General features: G+C 50.9%; 1 protein-coding gene across 1 annotated transcript; it reads right to left on the bottom strand.

The window, feature by feature from the left end:
• Nucleotides 1-5,402: 5,402 nt before the first annotated feature.
• BARHL2 (BarH like homeobox 2) lies at nt 5,403-11,872 on the bottom strand. The gene is made up of 3 exons (XM_003949457.6): nt 10,453-11,872; nt 8,399-8,624; nt 5,403-6,492 (listed from the first exon to the last, which is right to left on the bottom strand). Exons 1-3 carry the CDS (start codon nt 11,075-11,077, stop codon nt 6,180-6,182), a joined length of 1,164 nt encoding a protein of 387 aa, XP_003949506.2. The 5' UTR covers nt 11,078-11,872; the 3' UTR covers nt 5,403-6,179.
• Nucleotides 11,873-18,795: the final 6,923 nt, after the last annotated feature.

Below are 18,795 nucleotides of genomic sequence, written 5' to 3'. Positions count from 1 at the left end.
ATCTACAGACATGGATAATCCATTGCACTACATATGTCTACTGGTTCCTAAATTCCACTTAGCATGTTCGTACCTCCAACTATAGTGGGAAGGAGGAAGAGAAGAGCCAAAGGGGAAGTAGGGGGTGATCAACAAAGAGGAGTTGACTTCCAAGAACTGAAGAGAAATCTGAAGGAGGTATCATTTGCAGCCATGAGGTCTTTAGAGCGGTGGGAGTGAAGCTGGATGCAGATAAGAGCTCCCATCTGAGCAAAGATTATTTTATTGTCTTCACAGGAGAAGAAGGCTTTATATTCCCTCCAGAGCCCCCCGAGATGTGAGAGAAGGGCCCTGCTCTGTAGGCCATCCCAAGTACCGTCCTTGAAAGCGTCTGGATTCCCGTCCCAGGCCTATAGAGCCCCTGTCCTGATGCGCCCATGCCTCCCTGAAGCGCTGTCTGTACCCGGGCGCAGGAACTCGTGGCGGCCGGGCGGTCCTGAGGCTGGAGGAGCGCGGGGCCCAGCTGGGGTACGCGCCGAGCAAGAACCCGCACGGAGCCGGCGCGCCGCTGCTGGGCTTCAAGGCCGCCGCGCCAAATCCCTGGCTGCGACGTGTATGCGAATCGTTAGGAGGAGGCGGGAGGACAGCCACACTGAGGGCCTCTTCACTGAAGAACGAAGTCTGACGGCGGGAATGGGGGTGGGTGGGGGCGGGAATCCATCAGCTCCACAAAGTGACAGGGCCCTTTTATCGTAAATCAAGTTCAATCTCGCTCTCGCGAAGGTCCTCTTTTTTCGGCGGAGCTCCCGCAGGGGCGACTCGCTGTCCCAGACCAGAGAGTAGTAAGAGCTGGGAGAGACCCAAATCTGCAGGGAGAGGGCGCGGGCTGAGAGCCGCCGTGGGGAGCAGGGCCTGGGCCCAGCGCGACCTGCAGGGCTGCTGCCTCGGGAGGGCTTCTGCTCTGCCTGCGGTGGCCGAGGCGGCGGCTCGCCGAGCGCGCCCCGAGCTGTGCGAACAGAGGAAGTATGTGCCAGTTAGAAGGGTTCCGCCGGCCACCTCGTCGCAGCCGCGGCGTAAGGTCTTGGAGCCGCAGACCTGAGGCCCGGCTCCTCCCTCCTCGGCTTCCACTAAGAACTTATTAAATAGGGACGATTCACAGTTGATCTGTCACTGAGCACTACTTACCCCGAGATCTTTGGGTTTTTGAATTACTTTATTGATCTGAAGATTTTGTTCTTTGGAATGTGACCCTGTTTGGACTTAGAGCTAATCAGGAAACGCTGCCGGGGAGGGTGCTTTGTAATCACTTTGCTTACCTCCCCCCGGGCGCCGCCGACCCTTCCTAGACGCCTCCGCTGCGGCCGCCTAGGCTTTTACCCGGAACCCGCCAGCCCAGGTTACCTAGCTCCACCCGGCGCCCTGGGAGCTGTCTGTGGTGCTAGCACACAGAAACCGGGAGCGGGAGACCCAGTGGACAAGGAGAGGAGAGAGGAGACAAACTGAGAATGTAAGGTTAACCGAGACGGTCCACCCAGCAACACTCAAACTGACAAAGACCTTCAAAATTCAGCCGGAAGGAGCGGGGGAAATAGTCCCTTCTGGGTCATCTCATCGCCCCGAGACAGATGACCTGGTTTTCTAATCCAAGAGGCCAATGACACCTCCCTTTCTCTGAAAGCACACCTCCCCACAGCCCCACACACCCCTCTCACTTACCCCTACCCAGCCCTGGGGATAAGGTAAGAAGTCAGGGCACTCGGCACTGGACCCTTATGATAAGTGGCCCTAACTCCAGAAAAAGACACAAATGTTAGCAAAGAAGCCTGGAGATGGCTAAAAAGTGGGACTGGGTAAAGACCTAGTGGGAGACTTAAGGAGCTTGGGGATACCGTTCCAGAGTCCATAGGAGTAATCCCTGGAGAGGCCCCCACTCACTCATCTGCGCACACCGCTCTCTAGTCAACAGCCAGGGTACAGAGCAAGCCCGAATTCCCTCACCAAAGATTCAGAGATGCAAAAGAAACATCATTTCCCTGCAAGGCTTGACCCCGCCCCTGAGCATGTCCACCAGTGGTGAAAAGTCTCATTCTTTCCAAGCATGTTGACTTCAAGCTTGGTTTTTTCAAAAACCAGGCAGCTCTCTTCCCGTATATTTTTGTAACCACGTGGCTTAACAAGAACTAAAGTTTCCCTAGCCCTGGGGAGAGCTTTTCCAAATATTTTTAGAAAGTTAAAAATATAACAAAACAAACTACTCACAAGCCACTTGTTTAAAGAGGGGAGGTGGGATCCGACAGACTCCTGGGGAAGGGCTGCCTAGGCAGGAGTCAGATGGCAGGGAGGGAGGAGGAGGGAGAGTAAGCAGTTTTATTTGCAAGGGAGGAAATCAACTGTCTAATTTGCCATCGTGTGGGCTTTCATTTTAAGGGGTGGAGCAAAATTAAACGGATACAGGGTGGTAGGTATCTTTGCTGGAGGCATGGAGCCAAGAAGCAATCACTACTTTGCAACTCATTGAAAAATCACTAGTTTGGGCTAGAACAGCTGGCTGCTAGCCGGGGAGTTAACTTCTTCCTTCACACTCACTACAGATTTGTGTAGGTTTGCTGGGGTCCCTGAGCTGATCTTGGTGTTGGCAAATCTAAGAGGCCTTTGTAGGTCTTTAAACGTCTCTCTGAAATAACTTTGTATTACTGTGTTTCTGTAGGAAGCAAAGATTGCCACTGAAAATCCCTGTTTTTCTAGCCTCCGACTTAATCAAAGGAGCAATCTAAATGGAGTCCAGCCACGGAGTGCCCTTCAGACACCAGCTGAAGGTGGGAAAAAAGAAAAAGAGTACAGCTCCCAGGGACAGCTGTCCTCTGCTTCTCTGTAACTCCAGATTTCCCATGAGAATAGGCCTCTGCCTGTTACCTTGTTCCTTGCTTCTCAGAAAACCTGGGGTTGCACTCTTCACCTCCTAGCCAACCCCCTAATTTAGTTGAGCAGGCACAGAAGGAAAGAAGGACCCTTTGTGAAGAAAAAAATTGAGTTTGCATTTGACTTTTAAGCAGGTGACTTTTGAATACTAGGGCACCTGCTGAGGTGCCCTTTGCAGTACTGCTGCAGAAAAAGAAGGAAAGAAAAGAAAGAAAAGGAAAGAAAGAAAGAAAGAAAGAAAAGAAAGAGAAAGGAAAATAAAAGAAAAAAAGAAAGGAAGGAGAGAAGGGAGGGAGGAAGGAAGGAAGGAAGGAAGGAAGGAAGGAAGGAAGGAAGGAACGAACGAACCAGGCACCCACCCAACTTTCTTCCTGGGACAATATCCCCCACCCCACAACATCCAATCTGCCAACTTGTATGCAACAGCAGGTAACCAAACAAATTTAGAAAGGACATTGACACATTCAGCTGCATGATTTAGGGGGTGAAAGAAAACATGACTTTGAAGAAACTTGGATTTGGGGAGGACCCTAATGGATCCTGAGTAATTGCTAGCAGCAGAGCAATATGAGGTTGATTAAGAGATCTTGGTCTCTGTAGGCACAGTGCTTCCCCCTGCATTGTCCACCTCAGGAGTCCAAGTTCAGCCTTGAGTGTAAAGCAGCAGTGGGCAGACTTCCCGGCCCACCATCCTGCAGGTGGCTGGGGACTGCAGGCAGCAAATGGGTGCTCTGGCCTTATTTGGATTTGTAGTTTTGTGTGTTTTTCATACCTGGATCTGAGTTAATTCTTTGTAAAGATTCTTTGTATGCATAAACTCTGTGGCCTCTCAAATCCCTCCTTGTGCCTAGAGTTGACCAGCCCCAGTTTCAGTGCAAACAGAAGCTATAGCACCCTCAAACCTTGGAGAGTGCCTTTTTAGGCCTAGGCAGACCACTTTTAAACTGTTTAAACTTGATCAAAAAACCCAACTGCAAGATGAAACAAGGAGGGTCTGCTAAGTGCCTAGGTATTGGACGTCCTAACTGGACATAGCGGCACCCAATTTCCAGCGAAGCCCAGCTATCTGAGTTTGTCTCAGCTAAGCAGGCAGAAAATGAGAAGGGCCAGTCCAGACCCTTTTGTTAGAATCAAACAAGACCAAGACCAAGTTTAAAGCAAATTGATGAGCTGGAGAGAAATCTGCAAACCACTTCCTAATTAGCCAAGGTCTGATCAAGGTGCCCCCAGGCAATTTCCACCTGGATTTCACTTTTCTTCCCTCCTTCTTTCCCACCCCTCCTAAATATACATTCCCACATCACTTCACATTTTTAAAAACATTTTTAACTACACTAAGGTTCAACCATCAGAGAAAGTTGGAGGCCACGTCCAGATGTATTTTAGCTGCTTGTATTACCCCTTTGTCACTGTACTAGGGCAGGAGTGAGGATAGAAATGTGAGGATGCCCAGATAGGAGGTCTGACTCTGGCTACTCAGGAAGTGACCCGGGGGCTGGAGAGGAGTAGGAGCAACCTGGGAACTGTATGCTCCACTAAGTGGCTCCTTCATACAGTCCTGAGCACTGAGCCTGGTGGGGAGCCAGCCTGGCGGGGGGTGAGGGGTGGTGCTTATGATTGACTTAGGCCAGGGTGCTACAAACATTTACTTACACACACACAGTCACACACACTCCTAAAGCAGGCAGCGGGCCTCCTCCACACTCTGGGCAGGGTCTCCAATTTTGCAGTCCCAGCTGTCCCAGGGGTGCAGATAAAAGGCTTGGCAGCCAGTCTCAGCCTGAGTTCACCGTTGCAAAGGAGCTCCAGGCATCGCAGCACAACGAACTCACTAGGACGAGCGGCTCCGCATGGGGCTGGGGGCTGGACGCCCGCCGCCAGGGACTGAGAAGGCAACGATCAAAGCCGCCACAAGGGTTTGTTAGCTGGCCCTCTCCAAGTCCCCCGGGGGCGTCCTAATTGCTCGTCCCACAGCCTCTCGCTCACAGGCTGTCCGACCGCGCGGGCGCCCAGCCGCGGGCAGCAGAACAGCTGCGAGGCTCGAGGAGCGTCCGCCTGCCGCCCAGCCCCTGCCGGCGTTGTCATCGCTGCCCAGCGCTTCGGACCCTCGCTGCCCCAGGAAGACCCCTAGAAGAAGGAGGAGGGGAGGACAGAGGGATCACCACACCGGTGAAGCTGGGGCCTCTATGCAGGTCAGGACGGCAGCAAAGTTGGCCGCCGACTTAGCCAGCACCCGCAGCCTGCAAGTACAGATTTTCTCCCACAGCCTCCTGGGTTGCTTTGAAACCATCCACTTAAAAAGAAAGGAACTCATACATATCAAATAATGGTTCGGAAGAGGCCAGCACGAAAAATGGAGCTGCTTTTATACAAGCCAACCCAACCTCTTTACGGATTTTGTAAATTCCTGATATTTCAGAAGAAATTTGTTGTTCTAAACCAAGTCAGCACTTCATCATAGTACATTCTGCTTTAGTAAAATCAGCTCCCTTGGATTTCATCACTTGTTAAAAAAAGATAAACTTTATTTTTGTAATTTTCAATCACAAAAAAATCTATATTTTTGTCTAAGCATTTATTTTACTGAATCGAAAAGACATGAAAAGAAAAATCATGTTTTTACTAACGTATATAAGTGACTCTTTTTGGACAACATATAATAAATATGATATATCACTTATCACTCAGTCTTTCAAATGTACATTTTTTTCATATTATGGAGCATGCCACTTTTCCAAAAGAAAAAAGGTCATGAGAAATCAGTGCAAAGTTCTCAGTTACCCTCCTCTTTTCTCTGGGGCAGACGGAATGTCCTCGGCAACGCCCTTTGCCTCAGCACTTGAGGCTGGCTGTCCATATATAGTTCACTCTGCCTGTGCGGTTTCCGCTCCGTGCCCTTCTTTCTTCCCTCCTTAGCCCTCCCCCCTCCCTCCCTCCTGCTTGTCCCTAAAGTCATTTTTGAAAAAGAATTTGAGGTTTTGTTTTTGTTGATGTTTTCACTTACTGGTTGCACTCTGTGTGGGGTCAGCATTTTCACCAGTCACACTGCCGTGGGGGAGCTTTCCAGCCCTGTTTCTAGGGGTGGGGAGATGGAGAGCAGAGGGCTGGCTCCTCTTTGGGGGTCCCCTGCCCACTGGTAAGCATCTTCCTCTCTTACTCCTCTGCCTTCCAGAGTTGGCTGCAAGGGAGGCCTAGTGGCCTGGAGCAGGGAGAGGATGGGCAGCAGTCCGGGTTGGGCAGGGATATGGGGAAGGGATTGCAGTGCCTTCGCTGCAATGTTTTCACCGGGGGTGTGGGGTGCCCGGGATGGGGCTGGACAATGGATTAAGGGCTGGCTGTCCCCCAGGCCCTAGGCCGTGGATGAGCACGCGGGGCACCAGGGGCCGCTGCAGCTGGGGATGGGGTGCTGGAGGAGTCCGGTACATGCTGCTGTACATGGCAGCGGCAGCCGCCGCCGCCGTAGTGCTGTCCATGCTGCCCAGCAGGCTTGGGTGATAGAAATAAGGCGATGGAAACATCCTCTGCAGCGCCGAGTAGTTCCCTGCCTCGGCCAGCAACTCCAGGCCCACCGCTGTCTGCCGCTTCCACTTGGTCCTGAAAGAAAGCGGGTGTGCAGGCACCCAGCAGCTGTGGGCATGGTCCAGGCACCAAGACCCGGCCCCTTCTCTGGCCCCTTCCTGCCTCCTCCTTCATTCTCCCTGGGTGGCAGGAAGACTCAGAGACCTCTTCAAACTGGCAATGCACCACATCTCCTGCCCCAGCCTTGCTCCCAGAAAGACCCAAACCCAAAGCCAGTTTTGTAAATTACACCTTCAGTGGCTGAGACCCTCACAAATGAAATCCTACAGGCCTTGCTTCCTTTTCCTAAACCTCTGCTCTGCTGTTGCCCCCCTTGTAGTTTGGCTACTTCTGGAAACTTTCCTTAGGGCCAAAGGAGACTTCCACAAGCAGTCACTTTCCTCCTTCCTTAGTTCCCCTTCCACATCCCCCCACTCCCAACAATCCCAAAGAGTCTGCTCTCAGCCCCTCTTCCTTCCCCGCCAGGCTGTGAGAGAAGAAACCGTAAACAAAGGGATGCAGAGACTCCTAAGCCAGGGACCCCAGCCCCTCTCAGTCCCCAGGGCTGGGAGACATATTTCTCTCATAAGCCTGACAGGACCTTACAGTGGGCAGGGGGCTTAAGGGGAGGATGGCAACAAGGTCTCAAAATGGAATTCATTTGAGGGAGGGTTCTCCCAAGGGCAAACTACCTCTTGGCCATTCTGAGGCGGGGGGGAATGCATTTCAAGGTATTTCCTCCTCAGAGATAAAGTAACAATTAAAACCTGTGATCAGCTTTTCTCAGTCTCCTCCCTCCCCCGCTGCACACCCTGCTAGGAAGAAGAGAGCAGGCGTTTGCTCAAATACCTTATGAAGGAACGCAGGGCTGGTGGGCCATCCATACCCGGCAGCTCCAGCCAAATTAATAAACATGTCGCCCATTTTAAATTGGCTACAAATGACACTAATGTTTTCCGACAGAATTAGGGTGGCTGAAACCGTATGTAATGAGACAGAAAATTATGGTAAAGATGACAACTGGATGGGCATTTCCAACCACACTTATGGACGATTAGAACACAAACGGGAGAAAAGGAGGGGTAGAGAAAATCGAGACAAGGAGATGAGTGCCAGGCTTGAAAACACAGCAAAACCTCTGCCTCAGATTGCCCAGGTTCCACTCTACACTTCGTGGCCCTGAGAGCACTGGCAGTCACTTTTGCTTTCTTAATTTCCCTTCTAGAGAAGGAGCAGTGCCAGGCAGGCTCTGCAGCACTCTAGCTCCATGTTGAGACAGCAGAGGCAGCCAGTACAGGGGACAGACCCACACTCCTTCCTTCTCCCTGTCCGGATGCTTGGCCAGCTGCCGATTCTCCAGCCTGCTGCTGCCAAACCTACTCTAACCCAGCTGGGCTCTCCTAGTCTCTGCAGCTACACTGACCAAGGCTTGGATCCTGCTTCTCCCAGCCGCCTCACAGGCCAAAGCAAGGACATTTACGCTGAGGCTGGTGGGACAGCTCTGTGGAGATAGCAATAGCTGGGCCGGGCCGTGCTGTTGGCTACAAACCTTTGGAACCAGCCTGGGGTGGGCCCAAGGGGTGCACCGCGCAGGCTCTCTGGACCTAAGTGTCAGCTGCACAGATGTCTCAATTTGAGAAGGTGTGGCTTCATTGATTTGGGGATGAAGTGGGGAGAATTCCAGCGGCTCGGGTTTCAGAGGAAAAGTAGCACCTGTTAAAGCACATAGAAGTGCAAAATTGTCCAAATTCCAGCTGCCCTTTGGTCTCTCTCACCTTGGGGGTGTGGCTCATCCCTGCCCCATCCTTAAAGCACCCAAGTGCCCACTCCAGGGTCACTCTCAGTCCTTAGAGTCTCTGGAGGCCAGGAGGGAAGAAGATTGGTATAATGATCATGACTTAAATGGCCAGACACCTTTGCTCCCCCAAACTGCCTCCCTTACCTGCGGTTCTGGTACCAGGTCTTTACTTGGGTGTCAGTGAGGTTGAGCGCTGCAGCCAGGTCCATGCGATCCTGCACGCTCAGGTACTTCTGCCGCTCAAAGCTACGCTCCAGTTGATTGAGCTGGTGGTCGGAAAAAGCTGTCCTTGCTTTTCGAGGCTTCTTGGCTCTCACAGGGGGACTCTCACGGCTACTCGTAATCTCCCGGTCTCCTTCCTCCTTTGTCCCTACCATAGAAACCCAGCCACGGTGGTAAGTTAGCCTGGAATGGGGAAGGACTGAGTGTCCTCCTGGCATACACTTCCACATTCCCAAGCCAACTACTGGCTTCGGGGGACTGCACTCTGCCACCCCTAGAACACACACACACACACTCACGCCTTAGCCTGAGTGTGGAGGAAGAGGATTGTTTCCAGACTGGAGAGTATGGGACCTTGTTTAGAGGTTCTAAAGGGGGGTCTAAAAGGGTGTCTGATCTTCACATGGTTGGAAGTTAAAAAGTAAAATTTTTTTTAAATAAAACTTTTGAAAAGGGTTATTTTGTTATTGTTTCCTTGACTGAGAGAGATGCTGTCCCTTTTGTTTATTGTTTTCAGTATGACTTTGTTTCACTGATGTGGTGATTTTTCAAAGGGTCCCTCTACTCTCTTTTTTTTTTTTTTTTTTTTTTTTGAGGAGGCAGCATCTTTTTCATTTTACTTTTTTCTCTTTTCTGAAAGTTATAGGTGTTTGTTTTACTTTTTCAGATGCACTTGGGAAATGTTGGAATCAGGCTTTCTGAAGCCACCTGCATCAGGTCTTTTAAAGCTTCACAAAGAATATGTCACCCAGACACCGAGTTGAGCTCAAAATCACTGAGCCCATCCAGGTGACAGCATGGAGATTTCCGGATTCTATTTGTCAACTTTGGTTTTTTACTGAAATGCTGGGAAATCGATATGTCAATCCCTCCCTGTTTGTACCCGTTTGTGCAGTGCTCCTTGATCTTCCCTGCAGGAAGAACAATAATCTCTCTAATTGACCCACTGGGGAGGTTGGTGCACAAAAAATCGCCAGACCAGACTGTACATCTGTTTTGGACACTATTATGCTAATGCTATAATAGTAAAATGAGGAGCCAACATCCTACCTTCCAGTCAGTACATTTCTTTACCAGAAAAACAAGGATCAATAATAATAAACAATGTGTCTGTAAAGGAAGAAAAAGCTCTGGTATGTTAAAACTTTTGCCATGCAAAGACTACCACATTTACTTATGAAATTGTCTGAGGAGAAAATGGGAAAAGGGAGTTGAAGGACAATTTCCATTGTCATCTTATTTTTTTTTAACAAAAAAGAGATTAATCCAATTTCATAAGATTTTATTTTTATAAATACTACCTCCTAAGTACTTGTAAGGGGCCAAAAATCTTTGTAGGATACAGATACTCAGTTGAGGCCACAGGGTAAGAAGGGTGCTTTTAAGAAACTGATTACAAATTTTTACGGGCTTCCCTATACTAACCACAATCTAATTTTTTTAAAGTTGCTCTGTTCATGAACTCAGAAATTTTTCCTCCATTAAAACCGATAATTCCTGTGATGATGTTAAGAAAATAAAGTGGGGGGGGTGAAATCACTTGTACTAAAGAATAAACACCAGGTTGTGATCACACCCACGCTAGCTAAGTGGTTTCTCTCTCCCACCTCCCCCCATTCCCATTCCCAAAGTCTAGGCTAGAAAAACCCCAAGTCCATCCCTTTTATCAACGAAAAGTATTTCCTGTCGGATGCCCTCCGCCGCCCCTCAACCCCCAGTAGATTAAAATTAAATAAAACAAAGGAAGGAGCTGGATGGCCGTGAAGGTTGTGGGGTAGAACAATAAACAGAACTTCGAAGAGTCCCCACATCGCACGCCCAGGCCTCCCTTCAGCTTGCAGTCTTTTGATCGTCGCCCAGTCGCCCGAGAAGCTCCTGGAATCGCTCCCCAGCAGAGATCTGCTGAAGGCTGAAGGGGAGATTGGGAACCAGGAGGACAAGCTAGACGGCCGAGAGCGCCGGGTGGCGGGACTCACCGTGGCATTTGATGTCGCTCTGGGAATCCTCCCGCTTGTCGAGTTTGGTTTTGCTGTCCTCCTGCTCGAGCTTTGGCCTGAAGCTCTCGTGCACTGCGTTGCTCTCCTGCTTCGGGGTGTGGTGGGGAGAGGATACGCTGGTGCTGTAGGGTGCACATGCCGCCAGAGGTTTGCTGTCGCCCAAGATGTCCTTAATTAAAAAAGAAGACGTGGAAGTCCTGGGGGCCGAGGCGGCCGAGCCCAGCTGCTGGGCGGGCGGCGGCGGCGGCTGCTGTGGCGGCAGCGGCTGCTGCTGTTGGGGCGAAGGCTGCAAACTTTGCGTCGGGGCCGCGGCCGGCGGCGGCGGCTGCTGGCTGTGGTGGAGGTGGTGATGATGCTGGGTCGCGTCTGCTACCAGATGCGGCTCCGGGGGCTCCATGGTGACTGAGATAGGAGAAGAAGGCGCCGTCCCTACGGTATCAATCTCCGAACAGGGAGATGGGGTGGCCTGACTCCTAAAATCCGCGGTCCTGGCCTCACCGAGCGGGCGGAAATCTCCATTCATCATGCCTGGGCTGCCTGAACTGGCACTGGACAAAATCGTGTCTATTCCAAAACTCGACCCGCTGGCCCCTTCCATTGTCATTGCTACATGAGGTCCACGCCACTCCGCCGTTCAGCAGCCGCCCCGAACCAGCGAAGAAAGCTATCGATCGTAAAACAAAATAAACACCAAACAATGTTGCCGCTGCTTAAAAAAAAAAAAAAGTGGGGCGGGGAGAGAAGGAAGGGTAATTGGGAAGTGGCAATCTGTGGATACTTTCGACACAACTTTTTTTCTCTTATGCAAAAAGTAGGGGTGGAAAGAAAAAAGATGCGGGGGGCGGGGGGAGTTAAAAAAATTTCTGAGAAAGCTCGGAACTTGCGCTCCAGGAACGACTGCGCACGTGGAGCGGCGGTGGCGGCGCGGAGGACCCAGGCGAAGGCGAAGGCGCAGGCGGCGGGAAGCTACGCCAAAGCCGCCGCCGCCGCCGCTGCCGGGGTCTGCCCACAGCCTGGCACCGGGCGGCAGCGGTGGCGGCGGCAGACGCGGCAGGTGCAGCGACCGCGAAGCCCGGGCGGCCGCGCGCCCTCGGAACTCCCCCGCGGCTCCCGAGGTGGCAGCCGCGCGCCACTCGGCAGCCCCGTAGCCGAGTTTCTGAACTTTCTTGGAAAGTTGCGGGGCAGACACTGCCGCAGCGGCTGCGGCAACCCGAGGAGGAGGAGGAAGAGGAGGACGACGAGAAGGAGCAGGCACAGAAGGAGGAAGCGGCGGAGACGCGATACCGGGCGACTCCGGCCGCTGCCGGGCGCGTTCGCTTGTAATCCGGCTGCTCGCGGGCGGCGCCGACCCCCTCCCGTGACGTCACGGCCACTACCGCCGCTCCCCGTGTCGCGCCGCGCCGGGCCCGCGCCCCCGCCACAGAGGCCGCGCGTCCGGCCCCGCGCCCCTATTGGCCGCGCCCGCGCGAGCGAGGGACGCCGACGTGCCGGGAGCCAATAGGCGCAGCGCTCGCGAGCCCGTCAGCGGACTCGGCTCGGACTCCGCTGCTCTTTTGAGAACCCGCACATCCCTGAGCCCGCAGCCCTGAGCCGAACTCCGAGTCCAGTGGTCCCGGTGTCCACAATCACGAGTGCGAGGCAAAGGGAGAGGGGGGAAGAGATCAGAGGGAGACCAGAGAAAGGGAACCAAAGGGGAGAAAGAAAAAAAAAAAGTAGCAAGGATTTGCCCGTTTTCTTAAGTCAGAAGAGAGAGAGAAGAGGACGGGAAGGGACTTACCTTTAGGCTCCAGCGCGGCGGCCCTCGCAGCCTCCCCAAACGCGCGCGGGAATAGTCCGAAGACATTAAGAGCGGAGGAAGGAGATCCCTGAAGGAATCCACAGAAAAGTGTGTCACTTCAGGCGCCGGAGCCTTGCATAAGCGGGCGGGTCGGCTCTGGGCTCTGATTTCTCGCCCGACGAACCCAGGCGCTCGGGCTCGGCCCGGCGGGCGGCGGATCCCTGAGAGGGACACAGCCGGGTCCGCGTCCACCAGGCACTCTCGGGGAGGACGAGGCCTGAGGCTCCAAGCTGGGGAGCCAGCCTGGTCTCCAGCTGGAAAAAATGCCTGGCCAGACGCTTTCTCCCGAACGGGGGAGCTAATGCCCGAGGCGTTCTCTGGTGGCGAGGGCAGCCACGGTTCACTGCAGTGTCGGGCGGGCGCGGGGCTCAGGACCCATAGCGGCTGGTCTGCAGCCCGCGCCCCTGTCCGTCCACCTCTGTCCCCCGGCCCCTTTCGGCGAGCGCTCATTTGGAAAGGAAACAGTCACTGCGGATCCACTTGGGACCCGGAGCATGACTGTAACGCCTCGTTGGAGTGTATCAACTTGCATTATTTTCTCTAGGACGTCTCCAACCTGTCTCTTGTTGAATGTCAGAGTAATGGGAAGTGCCAGTGACAAGACGGCGTATTACTCCTGATTAAGTGCCGTGTCAACCTAATTAGCAGAGTAATTATAAGGTGCTAATGAATGATTCAAAGTTCTTTGAGTTACATTTTACTCCAAATTACCATTTTAAGAACCCTATGAATCTGCGAGGCGGGCATCGCTTCCGTGGCTAGGTCTGGAATGATGTTCGAGTGGCCTTTAATGTCTCCAAAGGCTGGGCCGAAATCTGGAGTTTAGTTGCAGTTCTGGAGGTCACTTTCTGGGCCACAGCTTTTATCTGTTGAGGACGAAGGGAGGGGTGTCAGGGAGGCAAATGACCTCCTGGGACAAGCTCTTGCCTTTCGGTCGGAACTGCTTCTGTGTGAGCCATGGGTCCGGAAGCGGGTAGCTGGGCGACTCATCCTGCCTGCGTTTTCCTGGGGAAATCGGTGTGTTTGACCCAGAAAAGAAAAAAAAAAAAAAAAAACAGCACTACTTGGAGGGTGGGTTGAGCTGTTTCTCATCGTCTCAGTGGCATTTTTCCTAGGGCTGTTCCGAGAGAACAGCGGGGATTGAAGGAACGGAGGCAAGGAGATGCACAATCCGGGCAGCTCTCGCTCTTCTCGGAAGGCGAAGGGAGTTTGGCGGAGAAGACGGGGTTGGTGAGCCGAGGCGGGGACTCCGGACGTGCTCCATCCCGGCAGGGGCCGACAGTGGCCAGAGGGGTGCGGGGAGGCCCTCGGGAACGGGTGACTGGGCCCTGCCGGGTGGGGTCGGGCCACTGTAGGCTGGAGCGGGGTTGGATCAAATGCCTTTGGCGCGGGAACTGAGTGCTGGCCCGGGAGACCCTCCGGAGAGCTCGCGGGCTCGGCCTCGGCCTCGGCCTTCGGCCGCGGTTACCGAACCACAGACGGTAGACTTGTGGAGGTGGCTTATCCGAGGCCGCAGGGCCCGGCGCTGCACAGCTTCGCAGCCTAAATATCCTGCGCCTCTGTCACAGTTGACCGCTGTGGGGAGGACAGGAAGGGCTCTAGGGCTGCCCGAGACTGCAGGCGGACCCTACCTACTCTACCCTCTTCAAATATCGATCAGGGTTCTTCCCATTCCAACATCATCATCCACCAACTTCCCGAATATGGTGCGTTTTCTCCTAGCCCTGGGGGGTTCCAACTCGAACTCCCCTCGCTGCATATTCAGGGTGGGAAGTAGGGAGGGGGAGAAAACAAATTTAAAATCCAGAACTGACGGCACTGCACAAATCAATTATTCTCGACCTTGATAAATAATTCATTTAAGCCTGTTTTTGTTTTGTTCCGACGCCTAAAATGACTCAAGAGCTCAAAAGGCTGATCGCACAGCTTGTGTTGGGCGGTTCGACAGGGTCTTTTTGCTTGGAATAATTCACAGCATTGGCAGGGGAGACGATGGAGATATGACCCTACAAAAAAAATGAAATCTATAAAGAAAAGGAGAGAGAAAAGTGGAAGTGTTGGGGGCAGGGGAGAGCGTGTTTTGTGACAACTCTAAAGCAAAGCAAAAGGGAACCCAGTAGGCCCCACTTTGTGAATGTCTCAGATCATATTTTCTTAAGAAAAGGTTAATATCATAGAAGAGTTATCTGGGTGGGTGTTAGATCAGCTTCCAGGAGCAATAATGGTAAGGGGAAAACACGACCTTGACTTTTATCAAGGCTGCTATGTTAGTAGTGGCCTGAAGATTCACAAAATGGACTTGAAGACCAAATTGCAAACTTAATGAAAAATTTTTTTTCAGAGCTGGAGTTTTGTTTAACTTTTCTCAGTTCTTTTTTCTCCAGACACATTCCTCTCTCGCATTTTTTTTCTGAAAGTATATAATGTATACATCCAAGAAGTCATGCATTTTCTGGCAAACATAATTCACTTTTCATTTTTAAAAATCACAATTCAGAAACACAATAGGGTGCAGATATATCATATTTCTAAACGAAAGAAAATGCTTTAACTGGATTTAATCTTAGATTTTCCCACTGGATTTAAAATACGAATAAATAGAGTCTCTAAACTGACATGAGTTTAAATATCAAACTCATTCACTTTCAGGCCCTCATTTCCTTAGAAGAAGGAGAAGGGGAAGAGAAAAAAAGAAACTTGTGTAATTTTTGGAAGATTTTGGAATTTGGCCTAGAAAGCAGTTATTGCCAACTGTGGGTAACAGAGAACAAACTTTTCCTTCCCGGCTCTGAAGAACACATCACTGCCGATCAGCATCAAAGATGCTCCTTTCCCATCTCAGAGAATGATTCAAACACTTCAATATTTAACAAATTTTGTTCCTAGATAAACTCTCTACGATCCACTTTCACCATCTAGATTCAGTATTTGAGATTGTGTTTAAACTAGAGCATTCAGTTTTTTAAAAATGAAACTTAACTTTGAAGAAATTCACTCACACATTACGATGAACGTGGAGCTGGTGTTTCTTCCTATCATATTTAATTTTGAACGTTTCTAAGGGTCCACATGATGACAATGCCAAGTAAGGGGAATGAGGTGCAAAGACGCTTCCCTCCACTGGGCGGCGCCAAGAGCTCCGAACCGAGGGAGCTGCTATTGTTTCTTTCTATAAAAGATGCAAGATACACAAATGAGCTCTCCACCTTCTAAGGCTGGCTCCCTGACGATTGTCTGACCTCTCGCCATTTCAAAGCTACAGAAACGTCGGAAGTTTCCTTTCTTTTTTGTTTTTTCAATTTATCAATATCTTTTCAACTACTTAAGAATTTGATATATATTTGCTTAGAAAAAATAATACATTAAAGAGAAATATCCTGGCAGTTCTGCTGACCAAAAAGAAAACAGAGAGAGAAAGATATGAAAAGAACATAACTGAGTCCCTTAAATAGACTGAAACTGGGAGAGTGGAGTTGGGAGCAGATGGAGAAAGATAAAATGAAAGAAAAAAATAAGGTAACTGAAAAGTATGTTAACAGGAAGAAGTTAAAATGATAACCTGTGTAATTACTAATTGTTCTAGGGGAATGAAAGTTTTGAGAGATAGTTCTGATATCATAATACAATTTGCAAGAGCTATAAGCTTCACCAAATTTTAAAGATGAGCAGTTTGGAAGGAACCTAGTGAAGTTGACTCTCCTTGGGAGTTAGATGTGTGTTGTACAGAGGCAAACCACAGGAAGGTAAGCAGAAATGTAGAGGACAGAACGCTGGAGAAGAAAGTTTTCATCTCATTTTACCACTTTATGTGTTCGTGGGCAAGGCACTTAACCTTTTAATTACCAAATTCCTCCTCCACTAAAGAGGAGACTAGTTCTTGATTAGAACAGGTTGAGTGTAATGACCAAATAAGACATTCTATGTAAAAGCTCTTTACAAAATGTAAAGCAGCATTTGCTAAATACTATACACAAAAGTGGCAATGATCTCTAGCATAAGCAACACCCAGTAGCTATATTTGTTTTCACTTCTTCCTTCCCTCATTCATTTTGTTCATTCACTCAATCGATAAACATTATTGAATGTTCATTCTATGCCAGGTGCTTGAGACTGGGACACCAACTCACCTCAGGTTTGACAAGAACTTGTGCTGGAAAACTGTCATAAATACAATGATACAAATTAGAACCTGCTACAGTGGGAGTGAGAAAGAGGGTGGGGAGTCTTACACTGGGACAAGTTGGGGGAACAGTAAAGCTTTCTAAAGGAAATGAAGTGTGTGTTCAGTCATGACTGCATCTCAAGCAGTGGGATGTAGAGGGATTTCTATGGTAGCTGAGGGTAATAATGGTGCAAAAATGTCCATGAATTGTCCAAAATTTTAATCTCCTGACTGTAGGGCTGGGCTGCAATCTGTAGACATATGTTGGCTCTAGGGGGTCTCTTCTGGGTCCAGCAGGAAGAGACAAAATACTCTTTGACACTTTGGAGGGAAAAGGAACTAACTGCACATGTTTACAGGCCTGGGCAGCAGCATATACAGCCGGTTACACAGTCTTAGATTTGATCCCAAGAGGTGATCCAGTCCCCTCAAGGACTGTATCCTCTTTTCCCCACCCGCACTCTTGCTTCCTTTCTTCTTTCTAGATTTTCAAATCATGGACGGCTTGGTGACCTTAGCAGGCCCAGAAAGAGGGCTCCTCCAATTCAGGTGTGGAGATTGGGAAGGTGACAAGGTGAAGGCAATTGAAGGAAGAGCCGAGGGGGACATGGGGAAGGATTTTGTTTCACCCCTCCTAAGTTGAACCATTGTCCTTTGAAGGCCGGCTCCTGGAGAAATTAAAGGGCCCCTGTGTGACACAGCCATGTCATACATAAACAGAACTCTGAAGCCTATCAACTCCTGAGGCTAAGTAAGAGGGAATGTAGGGGCCAAGGCAGAAGAGAAACCAAAACCTCAGAGCGCTGAGCAAAGATGCGAATCAGAGAAAGAGAAATTCATTTGCGATGTTAATTAACAAGCGGCTAATTAAAACGGCACTTTGAGTGCTAATCAATCGCCTTATTAAGTTACAGCCATCACTGGAACAAATTGAAAGCTCCCCGCCCCGTTTTCTGCCTTTGGTGCAGGCGGGGCCGCGTTCCCAGATACCGTGAGAGGCCTTGGGGCGCGGAGGTTGGGCGCAGCCTCGGTCAGCTTTCTCAGTCTCTCCCAGGTCTACAGAATACGCCACTGGACAAGTGCCTAAGCAGCGACTTCTGGTCCAGACACACCGCCCGGGGAGTAAGTAGTTGCGTCGAAGAACAACTCATTCAGCAGCAGCTAACACCGACGTTTCCTCCTAGAAAGAGCTCCCGCAAAGCGGGGGGATGTGACCTGTGGGCCCCCAGCAGGGGTAGGAGGCAGTTCAGCCCGAGAGGGGGCGCTCTAGGGCCTGGATCCTGCATCCCTATTTCCTGGAACACACCCAACGCCTCATTCTGAAAACCCTGCTTAGGCCCTGGCGCTGGTGCCGCTCAGCAACCAGGAAAGAGCTGGACCTGCCTTCAGGCAGCAAGAACAGGACTGCCAGCCTCCTGTGGCTCTGTCTCCCGAGGCTCCATGAGAAGGGGATGGGGGTGCAAGAAGGGAAGAGTGAGGTGGTGTGCTGGGCGTCGGGGACGAGGACGCACGCCAGCCAAGACGTGCCTCCCACCCAGCCCACGCGCGCTTCCCCACCCCCCTGGCCCTTCAAAATCGGTAAGAGAATTAAGATTTCGAATCCCTATTTTGAGGAGCCTTCCGCATTTCCTAATTGTTAAATTCCTGCTTTTCACCAAATTCCCGGGGGAGAAACATTTGGCAATAAGAAGGGACTGTGAATTTAAACGCTAATTGAGTGGGTCCTTCTTCCGCAACTCCACCTGCCTGGCAGCCTCTGTTGAAACCAAACACACTCGGAGCGCCCAGTGCAACATTCTTGGGGTGCCGAGTAGAAGCGCAGTAAAGAGAGACCCTAGCGGACTCCTGTCTGGTTTGCTTTTTACCGACTCTTACAGAAAAAAAGATAATGCCATTGGAAGAAGCTCTTTTGCGTGGTGGGCGATGTGTGGGTGGGGGACTTGTGGCATGGCCCAGGGTGTTGTTACTGTGCCTGCGATGACACACGTATGTCTTGAGCTGTGGGCTCGCCTTCCTGGAGGTGCGCCCGACCGCATCTGCTGGTGGGTCTGAGCGTGCTTGGGGTGTCCCAGGAGAACTGAGAGAACGGCTCCCACGTGCAAAGTTCAAAAGCATTAATATTTTCATCATATTATCATTATTCAATATAATAATATTTGTTCGGTTAGCGGCACTAATTAGGCCACATTAAAACCGTAGTGTGTCCCTAATGGTGCGTAATGTGCTCACACTCACATTTTTCTCTCTGAGGATGGGCGGCTGCTGGCTGGTAGGGGAGGAGAGACAGGCAAGCGGCGGGCTGGATTAGGGCGTGACGCCCCCC

This window comes from Pan troglodytes, chromosome 1, assembly GCF_028858775.2.
Source record: "Pan troglodytes isolate AG18354 chromosome 1, NHGRI_mPanTro3-v2.0_pri, whole genome shotgun sequence".
Lineage (NCBI taxonomy): Eukaryota > Metazoa > Chordata > Mammalia > Primates > Hominidae > Pan > Pan troglodytes.
The sequence above is the reverse complement of the archived record's forward strand: the minus strand, read 5'-3'. Positions and strand labels throughout refer to the sequence as shown.

What these genes read in the sequence shown, in the direction of transcription:
- BARHL2 (XM_003949457.6), bottom strand. Translation starts at nt 11,077, where the DNA reads ATGACAATGGAAGGGGCCAGCGGGTCGAGTTTTGGAATAGACACGATT. An exon ending in GAGCGACATCAAATGCCACG is followed by an intron (nt 8,625 to 10,452) that starts GTGAGTCCCGCC and finishes TTTCTATGGTAG; the next exon opens with GGACAAAGGAGGAAGGAGAC. An exon ending in ACCTGGTACCAGAACCGCAG is followed by an intron (nt 6,493 to 8,398) that starts GTAAGGGAGGCA and finishes GCTTTCTTTCAG; the next exon opens with GACCAAGTGGAAGCGGCAGA.